Here is a 22,262-nt window from a genome sequence, read left to right as displayed (position 1 = left end):
GAGCACCTGTCTCCTCCCATCTGCTGAGCAGGGGGTCCTGGGAGCTGAAGTAAGACTAACCTTGGTCTATTCGTCTGTTTGGCCAGAGAACCAGGGCCCCAGTCTTCCCAGGGCAAAGCTCCCAGTGTGAGGAGCCAATGGCTAACGCCTCAGCTTGTGTGGCTGTGGTGGGAGTGATGTAGGAGTGTGTCTGTTGTGTCTGTGTGTCTGTGGCCTGTGTGTCCGTGTAGGTGCATGCGTGTTTGTGTCTGCAGTCTCTATGTGTGTCTGTGGTGTGTGTGTATTTCCTGGGTCTGTGTACATATGCGTGTGTGTGTTCTGGGTTTGTGGTCTGTTGTGTGCATGCCTGAGGTATGTCCGTGTATATATATGTGTGTGATTTCTCTGTGCGTATTTGGAGGTGTGTCTGTCTCTGTGTGTGTGTCTGTTTGAAGTACACGTGTGTCTGTAGGTCTGTGTCCTCTGTGTGTGCAGATCTGAGTTACTTGTGCATGTGTGCTTAAAGTGCCTGTGGCACGTGCGTGTGCATATGTGTGCACACTCAAATGTCATTTTCCCAATGACAACATCCATGGACAACATATGGAAAACGATAATCCATTTCATATTCTCTCTGTATCTTTTTCTTTCATTTTTCTTCAAACTCCTTATCACAAATCAGCCTAAAATATAATCTGCTTAATTATTCTTTGTCTGTCTCTCCTGCTGAATCCACCCTGGCTAGAAAAATGCTTGGCATACACTAGGTGATCAATGAATATGTACTTTAAGAATTGTAAGGATAGGGTGCCTGGGTGGCTCAGTCGGTTAAGCAGCTGCCTTCGGCTCAGGTCATGATCCCAGGGTCCTGGAATCGAGCCCCACGTCGGGCTCCCTGCTCAGCAGGGAGTCTGCTTCTCCCTCTCTCTCTGCCTGTTGCTCCCCCTGTTTGTGCTCTCTCACTCTCTCTGTCAAATAAATAAATAAAATCTTTAAAAAAAGAAGAGTTGTAAGGATATTGGGATGCCTGGCTGGCTTGGTCGCTAGAGCATGTGACTCTTGATCTTGGAGTGGGGGTTTGAGTGTCATGTTGGGTGTACATATTACTTAAAAATGAAATCTTTATTAAAAAAAGAATTATAAGGATATTTAGGATAATCAAAATAAGATTTCTGGTTGTCCACAGTGAAAAAGTATGTATTCTTTAGAACATACCCATCTGGGATTATCTGAGTTTAACATTTTATTACCTTTGAACCATTTTAAATGCTATAATTTATAGATAACTAATAGCAATGCAAATAATTCTTGTCCGAAGACACATGCGTACATTCTGTCTCCTTGGGGAGGGGACTTAAATCCCCCTACAAAGCCACTTTTACACGCACCCACAAATTCATTTCAATATTCCCTTACTCCACATAAATTTGGGCATCTTTAATTTCTGTCTTGTTCCCTTGTTCGTAATGAGTTAAATAAATAAAATGGGGAGTTGCTGTTCAATGGGTATAAAGTTTCAGTCCTGCAAGTTGAAAAAGTTCTAGAGATCCTCTGTACAACACAGTACTTACAGTTAACACTGGTGTATACTTAAAAATTTGTTAAGAGAATAGATCTGATGGTATGTGTTTTTGCCACAATAAAAAAATCTTTAACACGCGTTTCTTTTATATCTATAAGGGTCATGATATTGCCTTCAGAAAAAAATCTTCCTTTAATAGAATAAACAAACAAATTCGTTTGCACCTCTGTGCATGTGTTGGCTTTTTGGCTTGTGGTGTGTTCTAGGCATTAGAACCTGGTCCCTGCCCCCTTAGCCAAATAAGATGGTTCATGTAACAGCTTGAGTTCCTGTTAAAGGATTTTGCTATTTCTGCTTGAGCAACTGGGAACCACTGGAGGGTTAGAAGCTGAAAATGACTCTTGGGTTTTTAGAATTCCCTCTGGCTTCTCTATGGAAAACAGATTGGGGATGGGCAGAGAGAGGGTGAGAAGATAAATTTCCTTGACTGTGTATTTATGTTTCCAAGATAGAAAGTGAGTCCTTGGAGGCAAGAATGTTCATTTCTTACAAGCAGTGCAGACTCGCTTTGTACACAATAACGACAAATTTCAGAGTAGGTGATAAATACATGTCAAGTGGCAGTATTTACATAAAGGTAAACACACAAATAGCAGAATCTTGCATAAAGTACTGTTTTAATTTTGGTAAAAAAAAAAAAAGTTACATATAGGTGGCTTTTCTCTCCTTGCATCTACTCACTTACAACCACAGGAAATAGTTTGGAAGACCAGAAGTGGCAGGTAAACAAAAATTTGTTTATCTATTTTTTTGTGTAGGGGCTGGGGAAAATCAGCAAAGTGCTTTCCTACTGTGTGGAGGTGGGTTAGGGATGGGGAGAGAAGTTTGGGAGACAATGGGCACAGTGCTCTCATGCCTGGCCCCTCCCTTTGGGCTCCCATGTCCAGGACTTTCCCTTATCCTAAGAGACAAGGCAGCTCAAAAAAATTTATTTATTTATTTATTTGAGAGAGAGAGAGAGAGAGAGAGAGAGCATGAGAGGGGAGAGGTCTGAGGGAAAAGCAGACTCCCTGCTGAGCAGGGAGCCCGATGTGGGGCTTGATTCGGGGACTCCAGGATCATGACCTGAGCCGAGGGCAGTTGCTTAACTAACTGAGCCACCCGGCACCCCAAAGTAGCCCAAGTTTTTCTCATCCTTCCTTTTCTAGAGGTTTCCAACCTCATCAGGGAAAAGCCGAATGAAGTCAGAGTCCTGCAGAATATTGGCTCTGGGGGTGACCAATGGTGAACCCTGTTTTGGTGTTGGAGGGACTCAGATAAAGGGTTGCCTGGGAGGAATCTGATCCCTTGGTGTAGTAGATCCTGGAAGGACCATAGGGGAGGGGGCTGGTGGAAGTCAGCTCCCATGTGGACAATCCTGAGCAGGGAAGGACCAGAAAAGGAGGAACAGAAATGGAGGGATGTTGAATGGGCATGACGTTCCTGTTTACAGTCCTATTAACAGGACCCAGGCTTCCTTCCACTTACCAACTCTGGGGCTCAAGACAGCATGGGCTAGTAACTGCAAGAATCACCTGGGCAGAGGTGGGACCCTTGGAGTGGTTGAGACCACCTTTCGGGGGACAGGAAGGCTCTAGACAGAAATGTGAGAAAAAATGGAAAGAGGAAAAACCCATCCCAGACTGAAAGAGTGAAAATCAATTCAAATGCAGAAAGAAAAAAAAATCTTGAAGTTATTCAGGCTTGGTAGAAAGACAGTTACAAAGCTGGATGGAAATGTCATTCCTCCCAAGGTCTTACAAAAGCTCTAAGTGCCATAAGGACCCCCTCTTTGAGTGATCACTACTTTCTCGCCAACAATGTCCCAAGACTGGCCTTGTTATTCCGTCTAATTACTGGGGCCACCCATGCCTAAACCTCACCTCAGGACAACACCCAATCCCTGGTTAACACCTTCTGGGAACAAAGAGCCCAAGTCTGAGGAGGGAAGCACACCCTATGAGGTCCCAGACACCCCTGACCAGCATCATTGACTTAGGATGTCACCAGACCCTTCTGTAGGCTCCTTCCACTCTGCACTGGGGGCTGATAAATTGTTGGCATTCTGGGGGTTCTCCATCCACCAGGAGACACTGACCCCCGGAGAGTCTCAGGTGGGGCGGTGGTCCCAGGGAGGGGGGGTTGGTGCTGTCCGTGGTGCTGAAACAGGGTCCTGCTTTGAGCTCAGGTACCTCCCAGCTCAGCAGCAGGGAGGACCCAGATGCTTATGTCTAGATTTGGGGCCAGGAGAGGAAAAGGGTGGGGATGGAAGGAGCCAGGGAAACAATCAGGAGTGGGCAGTGCTGGCCTCCTCTCCTGTTCATTCTCAGGCATTGCTCCTCCTGTGGATGATGTCTGCCTGTCCCATCTGCGTGAGCCTTCTTGCTAAGGTCCTCTGCTTACTGGCCTCTTGTATTGCTCCTTTATTTTTTTTTTAAGATTTTATTTATTTATTTGACAGACAGAGATCACAAGTAGGCAGAGAGGCAGGCAGAGAGAGAGGGGGAAGAAGACTCCCTGCTGAGCAGAGAGCCCGATGTGGGGCTCAATCCCAGGACCCTGGGATCATGACCTGAACAGAAGGCAGAGGCTTTAACCCACTGAGCCTCCCAGGTGCCCCTGTACTCCTCCTTTAAATAGCTTGCTTCATCACACACACACACACACACACACACACACACACACACACACTTCTGAAAGTGAGGAGGTTAGTCTTCACATTTGACAAAAGAGAAAATTTAGGGTCAGGGTCAGGTATATTAGACAGTATGCCTGGATCCCGTTCTCCCTTTCTGTTCTCCTGCTCTAGTGCCTCTGGGCAGGAGAAGATATCTCAAGTCTGATGGAGAAGGTGTTTCTTGGACACGCATTTCTGGCTGCAATTGATCCCCCTTGCTGTGGGCACTGGGCCTGCCTGATTGTTAAAAGGGCTCCCGTCCATCCAGGAGAAAAATGGCCCTACCTAGCTGCCTTCTGTCTCTCAGGATTTGGGAAATGATGGGTCTGAGTGTCTTTCCTCTGTTGGATGGGAGGACTGAGATGTTCTCCCTCTGTGTTAGTCCCCTAGCTCTAGGGGCCTAAATCAACTCACTTTCTTCTTACTGCATTCCAGAATTCTCCTTTGTTTCTTGCACCATTTACAGGGTTTCTAGTTGCAACTAGAGGGAGGAGCAGGGAACAATGTGTTGATGACAACTTGTTTCGATTGAAAGTCTAACCATCAACATTTTTTTTCCTTTAAAAAAACATTTTATTTATTTACTTATTTTTTTAAGTTTACTATTTTTTATTTTTTAGATTATATTTTATTTTTTCAATGTTCCAAGATTCATTGTTTATGCACCACACCCAATGCTCCATGCAATATGTGCCCTCCTTAATACCCACCATCAGGCTACCTAACCCACCATCCCCCTCCCCTCCAAAATCCTCAGTTTGTTTCTCAGAGCCCACAGTCTCTCATGGTCCATCTAACAATCAACTTTTTATGTTTTCAACAGATGGTTGGCTCATGTCACCCAGCCTGACATTATCATAAACAGAAGTCTGACAGCTGTCCCTCTTGGATGTAGGGAAGGGAGAGTTAGGTCCCAAACATTTTTTTTACACCACACCAGAATCTCCCATTTGTTTTTAGGAGTCATTTTATGATCTTATGGCCTTATACTTTATCGCTGTCATGGTTTTGGTGCTACTGATGGAGGTAGGGCTGTTTTTATTTAAGTTGATTTTTAAATAAAATATTGGGCTTTTGAGGAGGAAGATTACAACTTCCTGCTTGCCTCCACCAACCATCTCAAACCTGACATCTATTTTCAAGTTTATTTTGAAGGATAAGAGGGTGCCAGACAGATGATGATCTGGTGACGGGTCTTCCTGGGAAAAGGATGTGGATGCACAAAGATGGTGAGGAATTCACAAGCATGGGAGCACTTAGCGAATGGCATGAGGGATTGATGGGTCAGGATATGGAGATGCAGAAGTAGACTGGGTAAAGTTGAAAACAGCCTGGAATAGAGGTTAGAAAACTATGCACCGTGCGTTGTCTGCTTTTGCAAATCAAATTTTGTTGGAACACAGCCGCATTAGTTCATTTGTGGAGTGGCTATGGCTACATTTGCACTACAAACACAGAGTTGAATAGTTACTAGGGTCCTTACAGCTTACAAAGCCTAAAATATTTGCTATCTGGCCCTCTAAAAAAAAATTTCTGACCCTTGATCTGGAACGTCAAATTAGAAGCTTGTAAATTAGTCTTTGGTGCTGAGGAGATGAAGAGGTGTTTTGACTGCGGTCAGCCCTGAGTTTTAGGAAATTCTCTAAATGCTAATATGTGATTTTGCTTCTAACAGGACTAGTCGGAGGCAGGCGGGATGGAAAGGGAAGATTCAGGAAGGGAGAGGAATGATGCTGGAGGCCAAGTCAGGAAAGGGACCCATGGGGAGGGTTTTGTTTTTCTGATAAATATTCAATAATATTTATCATTAAATAATACATCTGGATCTACAGTTTATTTTTTCCAGCTTTATTGAGATATAGTTGACGCATAACATTGTGTGAGTTAAATTATACAATGTAATGATTTGATATATGTATACATTACAAAATGATTACAACATGGGAGGGTTTTGAAAGTGAGACTGACACATTGCTGATATGGTGTCCCAGACGGAACACACCCAGTCTCTAGGTGAGATGTCACCAACACCTTTCTGTTCAAGGGGGAAGGAACTAGTGTGCAACAAACTCTCACAGTGCATCAGGGCCTCTGCTGGTTTTTTTCTATATGCACTTTTATTTACTCCTCGTGGCAACCCTGTGAGGTGGGACTTCTTACATCCATTTCGCAAAGCAGGAAATCGAGTCATGGAGGGGTAAAATGGTTTGCCTGATGTCATACTGTTGGTAAACGAAAGCATGGGTTCCACCCTTAGTTTCAATATAGCAGGAAACTCACATTCAGGAGTTTGTAAACCCATTGCCTACGGGGTTGTTAACTTTCCAAGAATCAGCCTTTGGTCCCCGCTTCCCGGAGGGTGTGAATGCTCTCTCCAAGACTGATGCGCCAGAGGGTTCCTCATTGGGTCCTGATCTCTGAGTATTCTGCATAGGTGTCCTCTATTCTGTGAAAGCTGATGGAGGCATAATGCAGGTCCTGCTCCATTTCTGAGGTGGAGGGCACTCGTGCAGAGCTTGCGGGGTCAGCAGGGAGGTCTGACTTGGACTCCTGCTGGTAATCCTGTTTAGAGGGCAAAGAAGGAGTCAGAGGAAGGTGGGGGGGGGTCTGAGGTAGGGTGAGGAGAAGGCAGAGAGTGTCCATGAAGTGAATTTGATTCTGACAGGACATTGTTCTTTCTTCCAATCTTTTATCGAACATTTCTTATGTGACAAATCTAATACTATTAGTTGTTTTCAAATTTTACTAAACAGTCACTCAGACCTGTGTGGAAAAGACTATTATTTTACAGAAAGAGAAACCAGGGACACCTGGGTGGCTCAGTTGGTTGAGCGGCTGCCTTCGGCTCAGGTCATGATCCCAGCATACTGGGATCGAGTCCCACATCGGGCTCCTTGCTCGGCAGGGAGCCTGCTTCTCCCTCTGCCTCTGCCTGCCACTCTGTCTGCCTGTGCTCGCTCACTCTCTCTCTCTAACAAATAAATAAATAAATAAAATTAAAAAAAAAAAAAAAAAGAAAGAGAAACCAGTTCTCAGAGAGGTTACACATTTGTTGATCATGAACGCAACCCCAGTCTCTCCGGCACAGGATACATGGGAGGGTGTTTACGAAAAGCTCACTTTTCTTCTGGGTGTGTCTTCTTCATTCTCGCACTGCTACCACATTCACAACACCTCTGACACCAGATGTGTGGGGTTTTCACCACGCCAAACAATTCTCCAACACCAGATGGGTGGCCTAGAGTTCAACTCAATTCTGATGCTTTCTACCCAGAGAGAACACCAAATCCAGAGATTAAAGGCTCAGACTTACAAGGATCCCCCACCCTCACTTCACCTGCTTAGAGGTCCAGGTTGTCACCTGTGTTTGTCACCTGACTCCTCTGACCAACGGGTTATAAATTAGCAATTGCCACAAGCCCTACCTCAGGTTCCATTAATTTTCTAGAGTGGCTCACAGAACTCAGGAAAGCAGTTTACCTACTGTTTACCAGCTTATTATAAAAGAATGTGATAAAAGACACAACACAGATGAACAACCAAATGAAAAGATGCCCAGGGTGAGGTGTGGGGACGGAGTGGAGGCTTCCACACCCTCTCCAAATGCATTCCCGTCATCCCCGTGTGCTCACCAACTTGGGAGTTCCTTGAACCCCATACTTTGGGATTTGTATGGAGACTTCATCATGTAGACATGATCAATCACTAATTCCATTTCCAGCCTCTCTCTCGTCTCTGGAGAATGGGGGAGGGGCAGGGATGAAAATTCCAAGCCTCTAATCATGGGGTGGTCTTTCTGGTGACCAGTCCAAACAGGAGCCCACCCAGAGTCACCTTGTTAGTACAAAAGATGCTCCTATCACACAGAAAGTTCCAGGGGATTTTAAAGTATGACCATTTTCTGCTACAGACTAGCTTCTCTCTAGATTTATGGTAATATTTTTCAAAAGTATTTCCACTTCCCATCTTCCCATTTTCTCTTGAACTCAAACCAGTCAAGTAAACTTCCTCTCCCAGGAAACCAGATCTGCTTTTGATAAGATCAGCTGTGACACCATTTGCTAAATTTAAGGTTCATTTCTGAGAACCTATCTTGCTGGACTTACTAGCATTTGAAACAAATAAGCATTCTCTTCTCCCTGAAGCTTCATCTCCCTTTGGCTATCAGGACCCAACCGTACACTCTCCTGGTCATTTCTTTTTTCTCAGTGGTTTTCTTGTCATCTCCACTTTGTATCTCTGTCTCTCCCACTTACTTATACTACTCAAGGTAATCACACTGGAGTCCTCTTTGGGATCTATGAACGTGTATGGACACCCGTAACATCTATGACATCTGTAGAGTCATCACTGGCATCTATCACACCCATTAAGTAGGGGCAGTGAACTATCTTTGCTCATATCCCACATACACTCTCTCACTCCATTAGCAAATCCTGATTCATCATTGTTACGCAGGACTAAGCCCATCTTAGGGACTGAACTGTGTCCATATGTTGAATTTGTAAGTTGAAGCTCTAACACCTCATGTGACTGTATTTGGGGATGAGGTCTTTAAAGAGGTAATTAAGTTTTAACAAGGACATTAGGGTAGGACCCAAAATGACTTATGTCCTTATAAGAAGAACAGACAGTGGAGATGTGTGTACACAGAGAAGAGGCCAGGTGAGGATATAGAGAGGAAGCAGACCATCTGCAAGCCAAGGGGAGAGTTTTCAGAAGAAGACACCCTGCAGGTACCGTCATCTCAGACTTCCAGCCTTCACAACTGTTTCTGAAAATGTTTCTGTAGTTTAATCCACTCCATCTATGGTATCTTGTTATGGGAACCCTAGCAAACTGACGCAGTCTGCTTTCCCTCTCACCTGGATTATTGGAGTGTCTTCCTTATCTGGTCTCCTCTTTTCTGCCCTAGACTGCTATAGGCACTCTCAGCACAGCAGCCGGAGTGATTCCATTAAAATGAACATCAGGGGAAGCCTGGGTGGCTCAGTTGGTTAAGCCGCTGCCTTCGGCTCAGGTCATGATCCCGAGTCCTGGGATCGAGTCCCACATCGGGCTCCTTGCTCGGCAGGGAGCCTGCTTCTCTCACTGCTCTGCCTGCCTCTCTGCCTGCTTGTGTGTTCTCTCTCTCTCTCTCTCTGGCAAATAAATAAAATCTTAAAAAAAAAATAAAATGAACATCAGTTTGGGGAACCCAGCTGGCTCAGTTGATAGAACACACGACTCTTGATCCCAGGGTCCTGAGTTCAAGCCCCACATTAGGCATGGAGCTTATTTAAATTAAAAAAAGAGCATCAGCTCATGTCTGTGAAATAATAGAAATATATATATATATATATATATATATATAGAGAGAGAGAGAGAGAGAGAGAGAGAGATAAATATAGATATAGATATAGATTCTAGACACAGAGCTCCTAAATCCTTTGGAATTTCTTGGATGACAGCAGCATCTTTTGTTCGAATGACATAAGTGTGGGTGGGCTCCTGGATGGGGGCTGGTCACTGAAAGACCAAGCTGTGGTTAGAAGCTTGGAAGTTTGAGCCCCACGTCCTCATCTTCCAGGAAGCTGAAAATGGAGGTAATGATCTATCATGTCTACGTGAGGAAGTCTCCATAAAAATCCCCATAGTACAGGGTAGGGGTGAAGGTTGGGGAGATTCTGGGCTGGTGAACACATGGAGAGGCTGAGAGGGTGGACACACCTGCAAAGGGGATGGAAGCTCCATGCGTCTCTTCTCTCGGGATGTTGATCTCTAGCCTTCATCACATCCTTTTATAATAGACCGGTACCCCGTAAGTAAACTACCCTCCTGGGTCCTGTGGACCGCTGTGACTAATTAAAACTGAGGAGGGGGCTTGTGGGAATTGCCTATTTATAGTCAGTTGGTCAGAAGCACAGGTGACAACCTGGGCTTGGGACTGGCATCTGAAGGGGGGTGGGGCAGCCTTGTGGGGCTGAGCCCGTGACCTGTGGGATCCAACGCTGGCTCCAGGTAGATAGTGTCAGAATTGAGTTGAATTGTAGGACACCCAGCTGGTGTCAAGGAGCATTATTTGGTGTGGGGAAAACCCACACAAATTTAATGACCGTAAGTGTAGGAGATAGTTCTCTGTGGTTTTCCTTTATATTGTCACCCTTCTCAAAATACATAGGTAATTGTGGAGCACTGCAGCCTCCATGCCTCTCCACCTTCATTTCCTCCTACCCACCATGACCCTCTGCCCACCTCCCACAGCTCTCCTTTACACACGCTGTCCAACGTGCTATTTCTCCCACACATCAGGCATGCCCCAACCTCAGAACCCTCCAAACCTTGCTTAGATAGAGCCTGGGTGATGGTCTTAGGGCTCACACTACACTCCTTCACTTTGGCTCTGGTGGGTGTTTTCTCAAAGGTTGCAGCCCCAGGACCGTCATCCCTCATTCTTCCATTGAACTCCCCTCCAAAGCATCATTTCCTATCAATTGCTTGCATATTTTTGTTGCTTATCTGTTCACTGTTTTCATCACCCCCCCCCAATAAATGTAAGTCCTTGACCACGGGGACATTTTCTATTTGTAACACATGCATTTACAAAAACACAGATATCACCCAAGCACCCAGAACAATCAACAAGTGGGAGATATTTGGGAAAGGAATGAACGCGTGCGTGGTGACTGCAGATCACTGCTCAGGAGCCTCAGTGGTATCCACCTTAATCAGAGATTCATTGACTGATTGGTTGATTACTTTTTTAAGGAGGCTCCAACCCAGCATGGAGCCCAGCATGGGACTTGAACTCATGACCCTGAGATCAAGACCCGAGCCAAGATTAAGAGTCTGATGTTTAACTGACTGAGCCACCCAGGCACCCCCTTAGCCAGGGTTTTAAATAAATAAATGTTGGTCAGAGCTCGGAGATGAGCAGGACGAGGGCAGGATGACACGGACATACGAGAAGGAGCGCATAGCCCAGCAATGATTCTGAGATGCAAAGAGCGCACTCCACTTGAAGCAAGTGAGCAGGCCAGTGTTGGGGGTTGAAGCATTGACGGTGGCTCTGGTGACTCTGGGTTTCCTGCCCCAAACACCAGACCTGTTGTTCGGGCACCCGACTTTCAGCAGGGTGGAGGAACTGTGCTTTTCAGACCGGGGCCTGTGGGACAAGGATCTTCACAGAGGAGAGGTGGGAGGGCTGCAGCAGGGTAAGGACTAAGAGGGGAGCCCAGCCCGAAGGGAATGGTTGCATTACTCTGTAATGAGAAGAGCACGGACGTGTTCTGCTGCATTCTTGGTGCAGGGAGAGCAAGGCTGGGGCAGCATAGGGTTGGGTCTCTGCTGGGGTGACAGGGACACAAGTGCCATCAGGGAGGCGGACGGCCAGAAGGAAGAATATGTTTAAGAGTGCATTCACAACGTGTTTCTGAGGCTTTAGCATGTGGGGCCTGGCTGACCTTGGGGGAACGATCCCTGCCGGAACTAGCCAGTCTCTAGAGATGGAGAAGGACCGCCAGCACGCCTGCCGTTCATGTGCAAACCGACCCGTCCAAAGCTGACATTCTGGGCCCTTGTTCCTTAGCCTAATCACCCCCAGGCCAGGCACCAAACAACTAGGGACACCCAACACCCCAGAACCTGCTAAATGATTCAAACTAGCCAATCCTGAATCGCTTACCCTGACTCACCATGCCTTTCCTGTGGAAACCACAATAAAGGCCCTACCCATGACTCCCTTTGCCCCCTCTGCCACCTCACCCACCCTAGCCCTGCCCCGTGTGGTCCTGTGTGGAGGGGTGTGCCTCTCCTCCTGGAAACTGTGAGTAACAGAGTGCCTTTCCAGCGGCAGTCAGCTCCTGATCTGTTGGCCTCAGACGCCTGAAGGATAAAACCTACATTTTCAAACAAGCAGGAAGGTGATGAGCTCATTTCTGGGCACGCTAAATGGAGCGTGGCTGTGGGCCACCCCAGGAGATGGGGAAGAGAGTCTGCACGCCAGGATGCCCACGTCACTCACCAGGGGGGCTGGCTTTACAACCGGGGGGCTGCCGTCCACGCCCACTGCTCTCCGGGACGCTGTCTTCCTGCAGTTCTTCACTCTGATGGAGACACCGGGGTCTCTGACATGGGGTGGAGGGTGGGGCGAACCCAGGAGCCTTCATATCAAGGCTTCGTAACAAGATCCCCGTGTTCCTAGACTGCTGGGACTAGAGCTGGGAACACACTCGTACCTGGCACCCTTTGCCTTTGTTCCAGGACCTCACAACCCCTGCAAATCCCACTTCTCCCCCCTCCCCCATACCCACCCAGCTCACCCAAAGAAGATAAGGCAGAGGCAGAGAGCAAGCAGCGTGGTGATACCAGCTCCCGCAACGGCACCTAGAGTCACTCCTGACCAGATTCCCAGTTTCCCTGTAGACAGAGACACTTGGGGTGAACTCCAATCTTGATGAGCATGGGCACTCCAGAGAGAGAGAGAGAGAGAGAGAGAGAGAGATGCACAGAGCTCTGTGGAATGCAGAAAGTCCCTCCTTCCTTCCAGGGAGGCTGTCTCCACTGGCCCTATCACTCAGGGTCAAAGGTGGTCTTCCGTGCTTCCGGAAGCAGGGGGAGGCAGAGGAGTGCTCAGACCTTCGGATCTCCTCGTCCTTCCTGGCTATGCCTCCTGGGAGCCCACACCCAGAGTGAGAGATGTGTCTCTGGGCATCACCTATCAGCCATTTGGTGGGCACTGAAAGAGTCTTAATGGGGCTCACTGATGGGGGTGGGGGCAGATGCCATTACCATACCAGTGGGGGTAAGGCTGGGCTCAGAGGGCTGAGGAATGACAGTCAGGCAGTAAAACTACTCTGCATGACACTAGATGGATATTATAGTGACTAGATGTCATTATAAATTATCCAATCCATAGAAAGTACAATGCCAGGAATGAACCCTGATGTCAGCTATGGACTGTTAGTGATAAATGCATGCCCACGTAGGTTTTATTGTAACAAAAGTACCCTCTGGCGGGGGTTGACAATGAAGACGCTATGCATGTAAAAGCAGGGCTTTGGGGGAAATCTCTCTACCTTCAGCTCAATTTTGCCAAGAACCTAAACCTTTCTAAAAATAAAGTTACTGAAAATGCTTTAGTCTTTCAGAGACCAGAGGAAGATAAAAAGCATATTCAGGTGGTCGGGAGAAAACTGCAGGTCACCTAGCAAGACTAGGGTGAGAGGATATGAGAGAGAGGGCTGAGGGAGCTTCTCATGTCTAATCAGCCCCCCATACACCCCCACCTGTTGAGTCTCAAGTCCCACTCTGACTTAACCTGACAGAGACCCTGGACAGTTAATGCCTCATGGACGGGAGGCTCCTTCCTACCTGGGCTGTGTCCCAGGCAGACACCAGTTGTTGGGTTCTGTGTGGCACCTGCGATGGGAAGAGGGGATTTCCCCCTTCAGTGAGGCGGGGGCATGTGAGATACATGTAGGTATCTTCTCCTCACCCCCAGAAACCACAGAAACACAGGAGGGACAGGGCTTGAGTCCTTTGAGGTCCCACACTCAGACAGACCTCCCAGTAAAACTCTGAGGCTCCCCAAACCTTCCTGCCCCTCACCCCTTCAGGGAATCGGGCAACCTTGCCCCACACTCACAGGTGACATTGAGCTGGATGGTCCTTTCCACCATCACACCAGCTGCAGGGAAGTACACTTGACAGGTGAGGTTGGAGCCGTGGTCCTGAGGCCGTGGGGTAAGGGTGAGCACCGAGGAGAGGTGAGTCCTGGGGCCCAGGGAGGTGAGGGCAGCTGACGTCCAGGAGAAGATGGGCGGTGTGCTCCTCTCACAGGCCCAGGGCACAGAGCAGGTCAGGTTCCTGGGGTGTCCAGACTCCAGAGTCCCCGGGATGAGGATGTCAGGTGTGTGGTTCAGAGCTGTGAGGAGATGGGGAGACACGGGAATCAGGAGGAGGGTCCGAGGTGAGACCCTGAGAGAAGCCTCAGGCTTTGGTCCAGCTCCTGCTTCTGAACCTTGACATGTGTTACCTCTAACCCCTCCCAGGAAGGGGGGGGTCCCATCCCGGCTCTGACCCAGGACCCCCGTCCTTCCTCTGCAGCCTCTCCTGGGGTCTCCTCCTTACCTGTCACTTGCACGGAAAGCAGGTTCTGGCTGTAACTGTAGCTCGGAGAAAACCGTCTCTCCATCCTGAAGAAGTATGTCCCCGAGTCCCTTCTCTGTGCACCTCTGATGTCCAGGGAGCAGTTGTAGGCCCGGGGATCCCCGAGGAGGTGGAATCGGCCCTGGGTCTCCTCCTGCACTTTACGATCTGGGTTGTTTGTGGCCACTGGAGCACCGTGGTGTGTACTGGGCCCTTCCCGGAACCAGTAGCCATGAACAGGGGAAGACTGGGCCCAGTAGGGTGGGGAGTAGGAGAAGTGGCAGGGCACGGAGATGCACAGGCCCTCCTGCACCTTCACCGTCTCCTGCACTTCCAGCCAGAATCCCGAGTCCTGAGCCAGGGACCCTGTGGAGAATCGAGGGTCAGCAGCAGCCCCCACCCTCCTGGCCCCCTCCCCTCGGCCCACTCACCTGTCCACAGCAGGGGTAGAAGCAGCAGCAGCGGCAGCAGCATCTGTGAGATGGAGGGTGTGTGGCCTCCGGTGGGTGAGGGAGAAGAGGAAGGCGGTGGGAGGGAGGCTGAGGGGACCCACGGGAAGCTGGGGAGGAGCACGGGGCCTCGTGGTTCACAGAAGAGGAACCGCAGCTGCAGAGCTCCCCCCCACACCCACCCAGAGCCGGCCACACCCTTGGCTGGACACCGGGGAGACCCACCTGGGAAGGAGAGAACAGGAGCAGTCCCGTGTCCTGCTCCTCATCTCGGCACTTTCCTCTGGCACCACAGCCTGGACCAGGACCTCTGAGGACACGGGAGGCCTGGGACACGGTGAGTCTCCTAAGGTCTCTTCCACTTGAGGGACTTGTCTGAGCAGCACCGTCTACACTGGGGAGCTAGTCAATTCCTGGCTAGACCTGGAGGGTCACAGCCTCATCTAGACCCTCGGGTGTTCTGTCCTGCAAGGTGGATGATTCTGTACGTCTGTGTGAGCCTCTGGGGCAGAAGAGAAGGGATCCTGGGTGAAGAGAAGGCAGCGGCCATTCATACATTCATTCATTCATTCATTCTCCAGGAGCTTAGTGAACATCTGTGTTGGGGGAACTGGAGACGAGACAGCAGGACCTGGCCTGGTCCATCCCGTGACGCGGTCCCCACCCAGGGAACCACTTCCTCCGTAGACACACCGGACTTTCTCTTTGTCCCTGTGAGGTTCACAGCTGCAGACACCTGGTCTTTTAAAATGTGTCTGCTAATGAACCATGGAACACTACCTGAAAAACTAATGATGTCCTGTATGGTGATTAACATCACATCACATAACATAACATAGATAGATAAATAAATAAATAAATGTGTCTGCTGGCCTCCTGGATATTTTCTAAATATACAGGGATGGGTCCTTTTTTCTTTCACTTCTACTATGCTGATTCATGAAGTTTCAATGGCATCTCCAAAATGAGAACTATGTGGGATCTTCATGTAAATGAGCCATGGGAAAAATCTTTTCCCTGAATGCTGTCTATACAGTGGTGCATGGACTGAAGCAGGTTTTTTAGTTCCTCATCATTTCCCGTGATGTAAAAAATCAGCTTCTTAAGGTGAAATGTGGCTCAAAACACATATAATATTACTGCAGAAAACATAAGTGGAACAAATATACAGCTGCAATTAAAATCACAGGTGCTGCCCATGTGACTTTCCATCTCTGTGGAGTACGCATCTGGCAAATCATTGATGCCTATCTACACAATATAATATGATATATAATTGCATCATACAGTTGTAAAATATTGCAAACGCAGTGGTATCTAAAGTATGTTCCTTAGAAAAATTACTAACATAGAGCTATTTTGTGCCTCATCTGATAAATGAGGAATCGAGTCTCCAATAAGTGAAATCACACCTTATTCTAGGTTATTCGAAATGCATTCTTGTGGCACATAACAGAAAACCCAAAGTGATTGCTTTACAGTAAAGGGAGGTATACCATTTTCATGGACTGGAAGGTTTTGTGAGTTCTCATGATGTTTCTTCAATGAACTTTGTACTTTTTATAAGATAAAATGTACCCTCCTAAAGTGTGCATCTCTAGGACTTATGACAAATGTATACCTCCACGATGGAGACAGAGAACAAAAATACCACTCCATATGGGTTTCTGGAACCTCAGCCCCAGGTAAACATTGATCTAGTCTCTGTCATGCTGAATTAATTTGACCTATTTGAGAATTTCCTAGAAATGTACTCATTTGCGTGTTCTGTGTTCTCTCACTTAACATACTGCTTTTGAAATGGATCCAAGTCGTGTTTGTAGTTCATAATACATGATTACTAAGTATTATGCCATGATATGAGTGTCCTATAACCTCTTATTTATTCACCTATTGATAGACAGTTGAGATTTTTAAGTTTTGACTATATGAAAGTGAAACTTTTTGTGGACATATTTTCTTGAGTATATACATATTTTCTTGAGTATATACAAGTAGTATAATTGTGAAACTCACATAAGATCATGTCAACCATACTTAGATTAAAAAACAGACATACGAGGGATGCCACCCAGGCATCCCTGGGTGGGGTGGCTCAGTGGATTAAGCCTCTGCCTTCGGCTCGAGTCATGACCTCAGGGTCTTGGGATCGAGTCCTGCATGGGGCTCTTTGCTTGACGGGGAGCCTACTTCCTCCTCTCTGTCACCCTGCCTGCCTCTCTGCCTGCTTGTGATCTCTGTCTGTCAAATAAATAAATAAAATCTAAAAAAATAAAAAATAAATAAAAAATAAAAAACAGACATACAAAATGCTAAAAAAGAAAGAAGACCCCTCCCCAAAAGTGTAATTGTTGGGTCAAAGAGTAACTGCATGTTCCACACTAAGAGAAATTGCTAAACTACTCTCCAAAACGGATTGAACCTTTACCAATCCTATCCACCATGTTCCAGAATTCCAGTGACTCAACACTCTTCTTAATACTTGATGTTGACAGCCTTTTAAATTTTAGCAATTTTAGCAGAAAGGTAGTGTTTTCTCAATGTGCTCTTAATTTATTAATTTATTCTAATTTAGACATAGTGATATTCACTTGTTATCTCCTTCAATTCTGTGAAGTTTGATGGGTGTATGGAATTATGTAACCATAACCATGGTTAAGAGACTGAAGAGTGCCATTCCCCAAAATGTTCTTTCCTCCTGTCCCTTGGTGGAAAGATCCTCCCTCCAACCTTAATCTCTGCAGAAATGCTGGTCTGTTCTGCATCCCTGTAATTCTGTTGTTTATTGAATGTCACAGAAACAGAATCATACCAAAAGTAGCCTTCAAAGTCTGGCTTCATTCACTTGGCATGCTGCATTAGAGGGTTCTGCATGTTGCTGGGTGTGTATGCCCATAATTTGTTCCTGTACTTGCTGCTAGTACATCACTGTTTCTGTGTGCCCTCATGTTGCATACGCTACCCTGAGGAGACCACTGGGGTTGTTTCTAGGTTTGGATGACTATGAATAATGGAACTGTCCATATTCCCTTGCAGGTTTCTGTGGGAACGTGTTTTTATTTCTCTTGGGCAAATGTCTAGGCATCGAGTTGCTCGGTCCCATAAGACATGTAGGTTGAACTGGGAAAAAACCACCAAACTCTCCTCCACAGTGGCTGTAGCATTTGGTGATCCCACCAGCAGAGTGTGGTGAGTTCTGGTTGCTCCACAGTGTCTTCAGTGTTTGACATTACCAGGATTTTTCTTGTATTTGTGTTTGGATTTTTGTTTGTTTGTTTAGCCATTCTAAGAGGTGTGCACTGGTTTTACTCTGGGATTTCCTAAGGACAAGTGGAGGTGGGCACGTTTTCATGTGCTCATTTGCCATCCGTTGTCCTTCTTTGGTGAGGTGGCTGGCTGGTTCAATCTTTGGCTGCTCTGTTTTGACTAAAGCAAAACATGCAGAACAAAAGCTTTACTCTCTAACCGTTTTAACTGTCCAGGTCAGTGGCCTTAAGCCCATTCCTGTAGTTGTTCCACCATCATCACTACCCATCTCCACAACTTTTTTCATCATCCCAATCTGACATTTTGTGCCTATTAAGTTGATAACCCTCGATTCCCCCTCTCCCCCACCATCCCCTGACCCTGGAAACCATCCTTCTCTCTTCAGTGTCTATGAATTTGCCTACTCTAGATACGTGATGTAAGTGGAATCCTCCAGGATTTGTCCTATTGTGACTGGCTTATTGCACTTAGAATAATGTGCTCAATCCATGCTGTAGAACGTGCCAACGTTTCCTTCTTTCCCAGACTGCGTAATATGGCACTGAATGGACATACCAGCCTTTGTCTATCTGTTCCTCTCTTGGTAGACCCTTGGGTTGCTTCCACCGTTTAGCGCTTATGAATGATGTTGCCATGAACACAGATGTAGAAATAGCTATTCAAGTGCCTGCCTTGGATCCTTTGGGTACGTACCCAGATGGGAAATTCCTGGATCCTATGGTAAACCCATGTTTAATTTTTTGAGGAACTGCCGTACTGATGGCACAGCAAATGCACCATTTTACAACCTCAAGAGCAAAACCAGGAGTTCCACTCTCTCTGCATCCAGGCCAACACTTGTGATTTCCTGCTTGTTGTTTCTTTTGTTTTTTCATAACAACCATCAGAATGAGCGTGAAGAGGTTTCTCATTGTGCGCATGTTGTCTGCATTTTGCTGATATTAGATGTTGAGCATCTTGTCATGTGCTTAGTGGTCTTTTGGATCCTTTTGGAGAAATATCTATTCAATTCTTTGCAATTTGTAGTTACAGTGGTTCGTTTTTTCATTGTTGAGACACCATTTTTTATACAATTATGTTTGTTTGCTGACTTATTGCTTTGTCTTGAGAATCTTTGAAATATTTAGGTACAACTTTTTCATCAGACATGTATTTGTAGGTATTTTCTCTCTGTCGCTTTTCTTGTAGCTCTGGCAATGGTGGCTTTTACAGAACAGCAGGTCCCTCTTCCCCAAGTCCTGTGTTATGCCTGAGGCGACCCACTAGTGCATCAGGACATGGAAGAACAGAGTAAAGAAGGTCAGGGGGCAGATGAGGACATTTAGGGGTGGGAAAATCCTTTGGGCCATGCAAGGCTAAATAATGACCCCAAACATACCCAGGTCTTAATCCGTGGAAACTAGATGTTACCTTACAGGAAACAAATTCTTTGCAGGTGGGACGAAGTTAGGGATCTGGACTGTGGAGATCATCATAGATTGTCTGGGTTGGATCCTAAATCTATCAGAGTGTCCTTCTAAAGGGGAAGCAGAGGGTGACTTTCTGCACACAGAGCAGCAGGAGGAAACATGACCACAGAGACCCAGAGTGGAGCAGTGACACCCCAGGTTAAGGCATGCTGGCAGCCACCATCACCCCCAAGAAGCAGGAGAAGGATTTTCTCCTTGAGCCTCTGGAGGGCGTGGAGCTCAACCACTCTTGATTTCTGGGCAGCAAACCTGATTTTGGATTCTGGGGTTCAGGACATGGCTCCCAAAATGTGTGACCTTGGCATCCTAACCCTTTCAGGCTGAAGGAATTTGAGAACTGGCAGGCGGAGGAAGGACTTTGTGACTTTTCCCTCCCTCTACCCAGAGGAAAGGAGCATCGCAAGTCTGATGACAGATGGACAGAGAGATGGATCCGACAGGCGGGTCTCTTCAAGCCACTCCAGGTACCACCCACAGCTCAAACCTTTTGTTCTCCCAGGTGTGGCTCCAACTTTCTACTCTTCAGCAAATCGAGCATGAACCCCTCAGGTTTAGCCATTTATTGGGGTCTTCATTTCTTTATGAAGGCTCCTGTGCCACATAAATCTCATATGAAATACATTTGTACACTTTCTTCTTCTACACAGGATAGGTTCACCTATCCTGTGATACAGAGTCCCAGGGAGATCATGGCAGGGCAGAGGGAAACAGTGTATTTCCTTCATATCACAGCCTTCTGACCTCCCTGTGAGACCTCACACATTTCTTTTGTCTTAAGACCCCAAGAGTGTGGCATTTGTTACAAGGACCCCGGGAAATTAATACAGGCGGGTCATCAGAGATGCTCCCTCCAGGCGGATGGCAGAAAAGGCAGACGCTCTCCTTCTCTGGAGTCTTGCTCTGCTCCTCTTTGCAGCAAAGTCCTCACAGGGTTGTCTGTACCCCTTCGGCCATCTCCTCTCATCTGACTCTCCTGAACTTGCTCCAACCACATCTTCACCCCTTTCCTGCCCCTTCTGTCAAATCTGCCATTATTGGGTCCCCAGTGACAAATGTGTTTCCAAGTGCCTCATTTTCTCTATGTGCAATCAGTCCCTTTCCTCCCTATTGATCATGCCCTTCCAGCAGCTGTGGGATTTGACATCTCTGCCTGGACCCTCTGCTGATTCCAGACAGTCACAGCCTGCTCCATTCCCGACAGTCTCAGAATGAAAATCTGTTAAGTTCCTGACTCCATCCTGCCAGATGCTCAGAGAAGACACTGGTCATCATACTTGCTCTTCTCTTTACCCCTACCTCCCCCACATCATTTAGAAAATCATGGGGTTTTTTTGTTTTGTTGTATTTTTTTAAGATTTTTGTTTATTTATTTGACAGAGAGAGATCAGAAGTAGGCAGAGAGGCAAGCAGAAAGAGTGAGAGGGAGAAGTAGGCTCTCTGCTCAGCAGAGAGCCTGATGTGGGGCTTGATTCCAGGGTTCCGAAATCATGACCTGAGCAGAAGGCAGAGGCTTAACCCACTGAGCCACCTAGGTGCCCCCCAAATCCTGTTTGTTTTTATCATCATTATATATTCAAGAATAATGTCCCCACTCTCCGTGTTTGGAGCCAGCATCATGTCCCACCTGGGGCAGCCAGCAGTGCCCTCCGAATCTCTGTCTTTCTGTCGTGGACCCACTCTGGCTGCTGCTGAGCAGAACAGCCATGGGGATCCGACTGAAAGGAAAGTTCAATTATATCTCTGCTCTCCTCAAAGGCTTCCAGATTCTTGCATTTTCTGGAAGGCTTGCATGATTTGTACCAGGAGGATGTGTGCACCTCTGTGGGATCTGCACTCCTACCCCTGGGTCTCCACCCCCACGACGTTTCCACTTCCTCAAGGTCTCCACACCCTCAGGGTCTGCATCCCATGGGATCTGCACCCCCATTCCCACAGGGCCTGCACCCCCACCAGATCAGCACCATCGTCCCAGCATCCCCACCTTGCACTCCTGTGCTCTCAACCCCATCCTCTTGTTTCCACACCAGCCCTCCTCCTGTCTCAGAGCGACTTCACTCACCTTTCCCCATTGTCCATTTCTTGGGATAATTTTCTCTCAGGCAAATACAGAACCTGCTCTGTCACCTGCCTTCAAGTCTTTGCTCAAATGTCACCTCCTCAGTTCTTAGTTCCAGAACATGGTCCCGAATGAGCCATGTGCGCTCAGTCTGCATGGCTTTTCCACAAACACATATTCTACCCAAAGTGCTCTAATATTATTTCTTATTTATTTCTTTTGATTTCTTGCCTCGAGAATGACAGTTCTTGATGACGGAGATTTTGTTGTGATCACTGATGCACCCGAAACCAAAACAAGGTGGCACATAGTAGGTGCTCAGTAGTACTTGCTGAAGGAGTCTATTCTTAACTGAATATGACTTGATTCAAAATCATGTGAGTCACATACCCCCACACAGGGCTAGTTGGCTTTTAAGACTGAGCCTGAAGATGATTAGGACTTGGAGATGCAGGGTTGGGGAGGAAAGGGCCCTTCAGGAGAAGGAAGGGCACATGCAAAACCTTGGCCCAGCTGGTTGTGGAGACATTGCAAGACGCAGGAGGAGGTAGAGATCTCGGTGGAGGGTCCAGTGGGGAGCGGACCATGCCAGGCCTTCAAACCCAGCCTTGATCTTAGCCCTGGAGAGGATCCCAGCTCTTCATGCTGTGGACGAAGTGGATGATAATGGTCTCCC

At 47.1% G+C, this 22,262-nt stretch overlaps 1 protein-coding gene across 1 annotated transcript; it reads right to left on the bottom strand.

Moving 5' to 3' along the window:
- Positions 1-6,059: 6,059 nt before the first annotated feature.
- On the bottom strand, positions 6,060-21,599 carry LOC308358397 (myeloid cell surface antigen CD33-like; the record flags this gene model as incomplete). The annotated part of the gene is made up of 7 exons (XM_080828580.1): positions 6,060-6,779; positions 12,220-12,301; positions 12,518-12,614; positions 13,843-14,121; positions 14,328-14,711; positions 14,777-15,019; positions 21,590-21,599. The coding sequence occupies 7 exons, from the start codon at positions 21,597-21,599 to the stop codon at positions 6,618-6,620; spliced, it is 1,257 nt and encodes a 418-aa protein (XP_080684706.1). The 3' UTR covers positions 6,060-6,617.
- Positions 21,600-22,262: the final 663 nt, after the last annotated feature.

The sequence above is a fragment of the Martes martes genome, assembly GCF_963455335.1.
Source record: "Martes martes genome assembly, chromosome: 17".
NCBI lineage: Eukaryota > Metazoa > Chordata > Mammalia > Carnivora > Mustelidae > Martes > Martes martes.
This window is presented reverse-complemented; position numbering and strand designations above follow the sequence as displayed.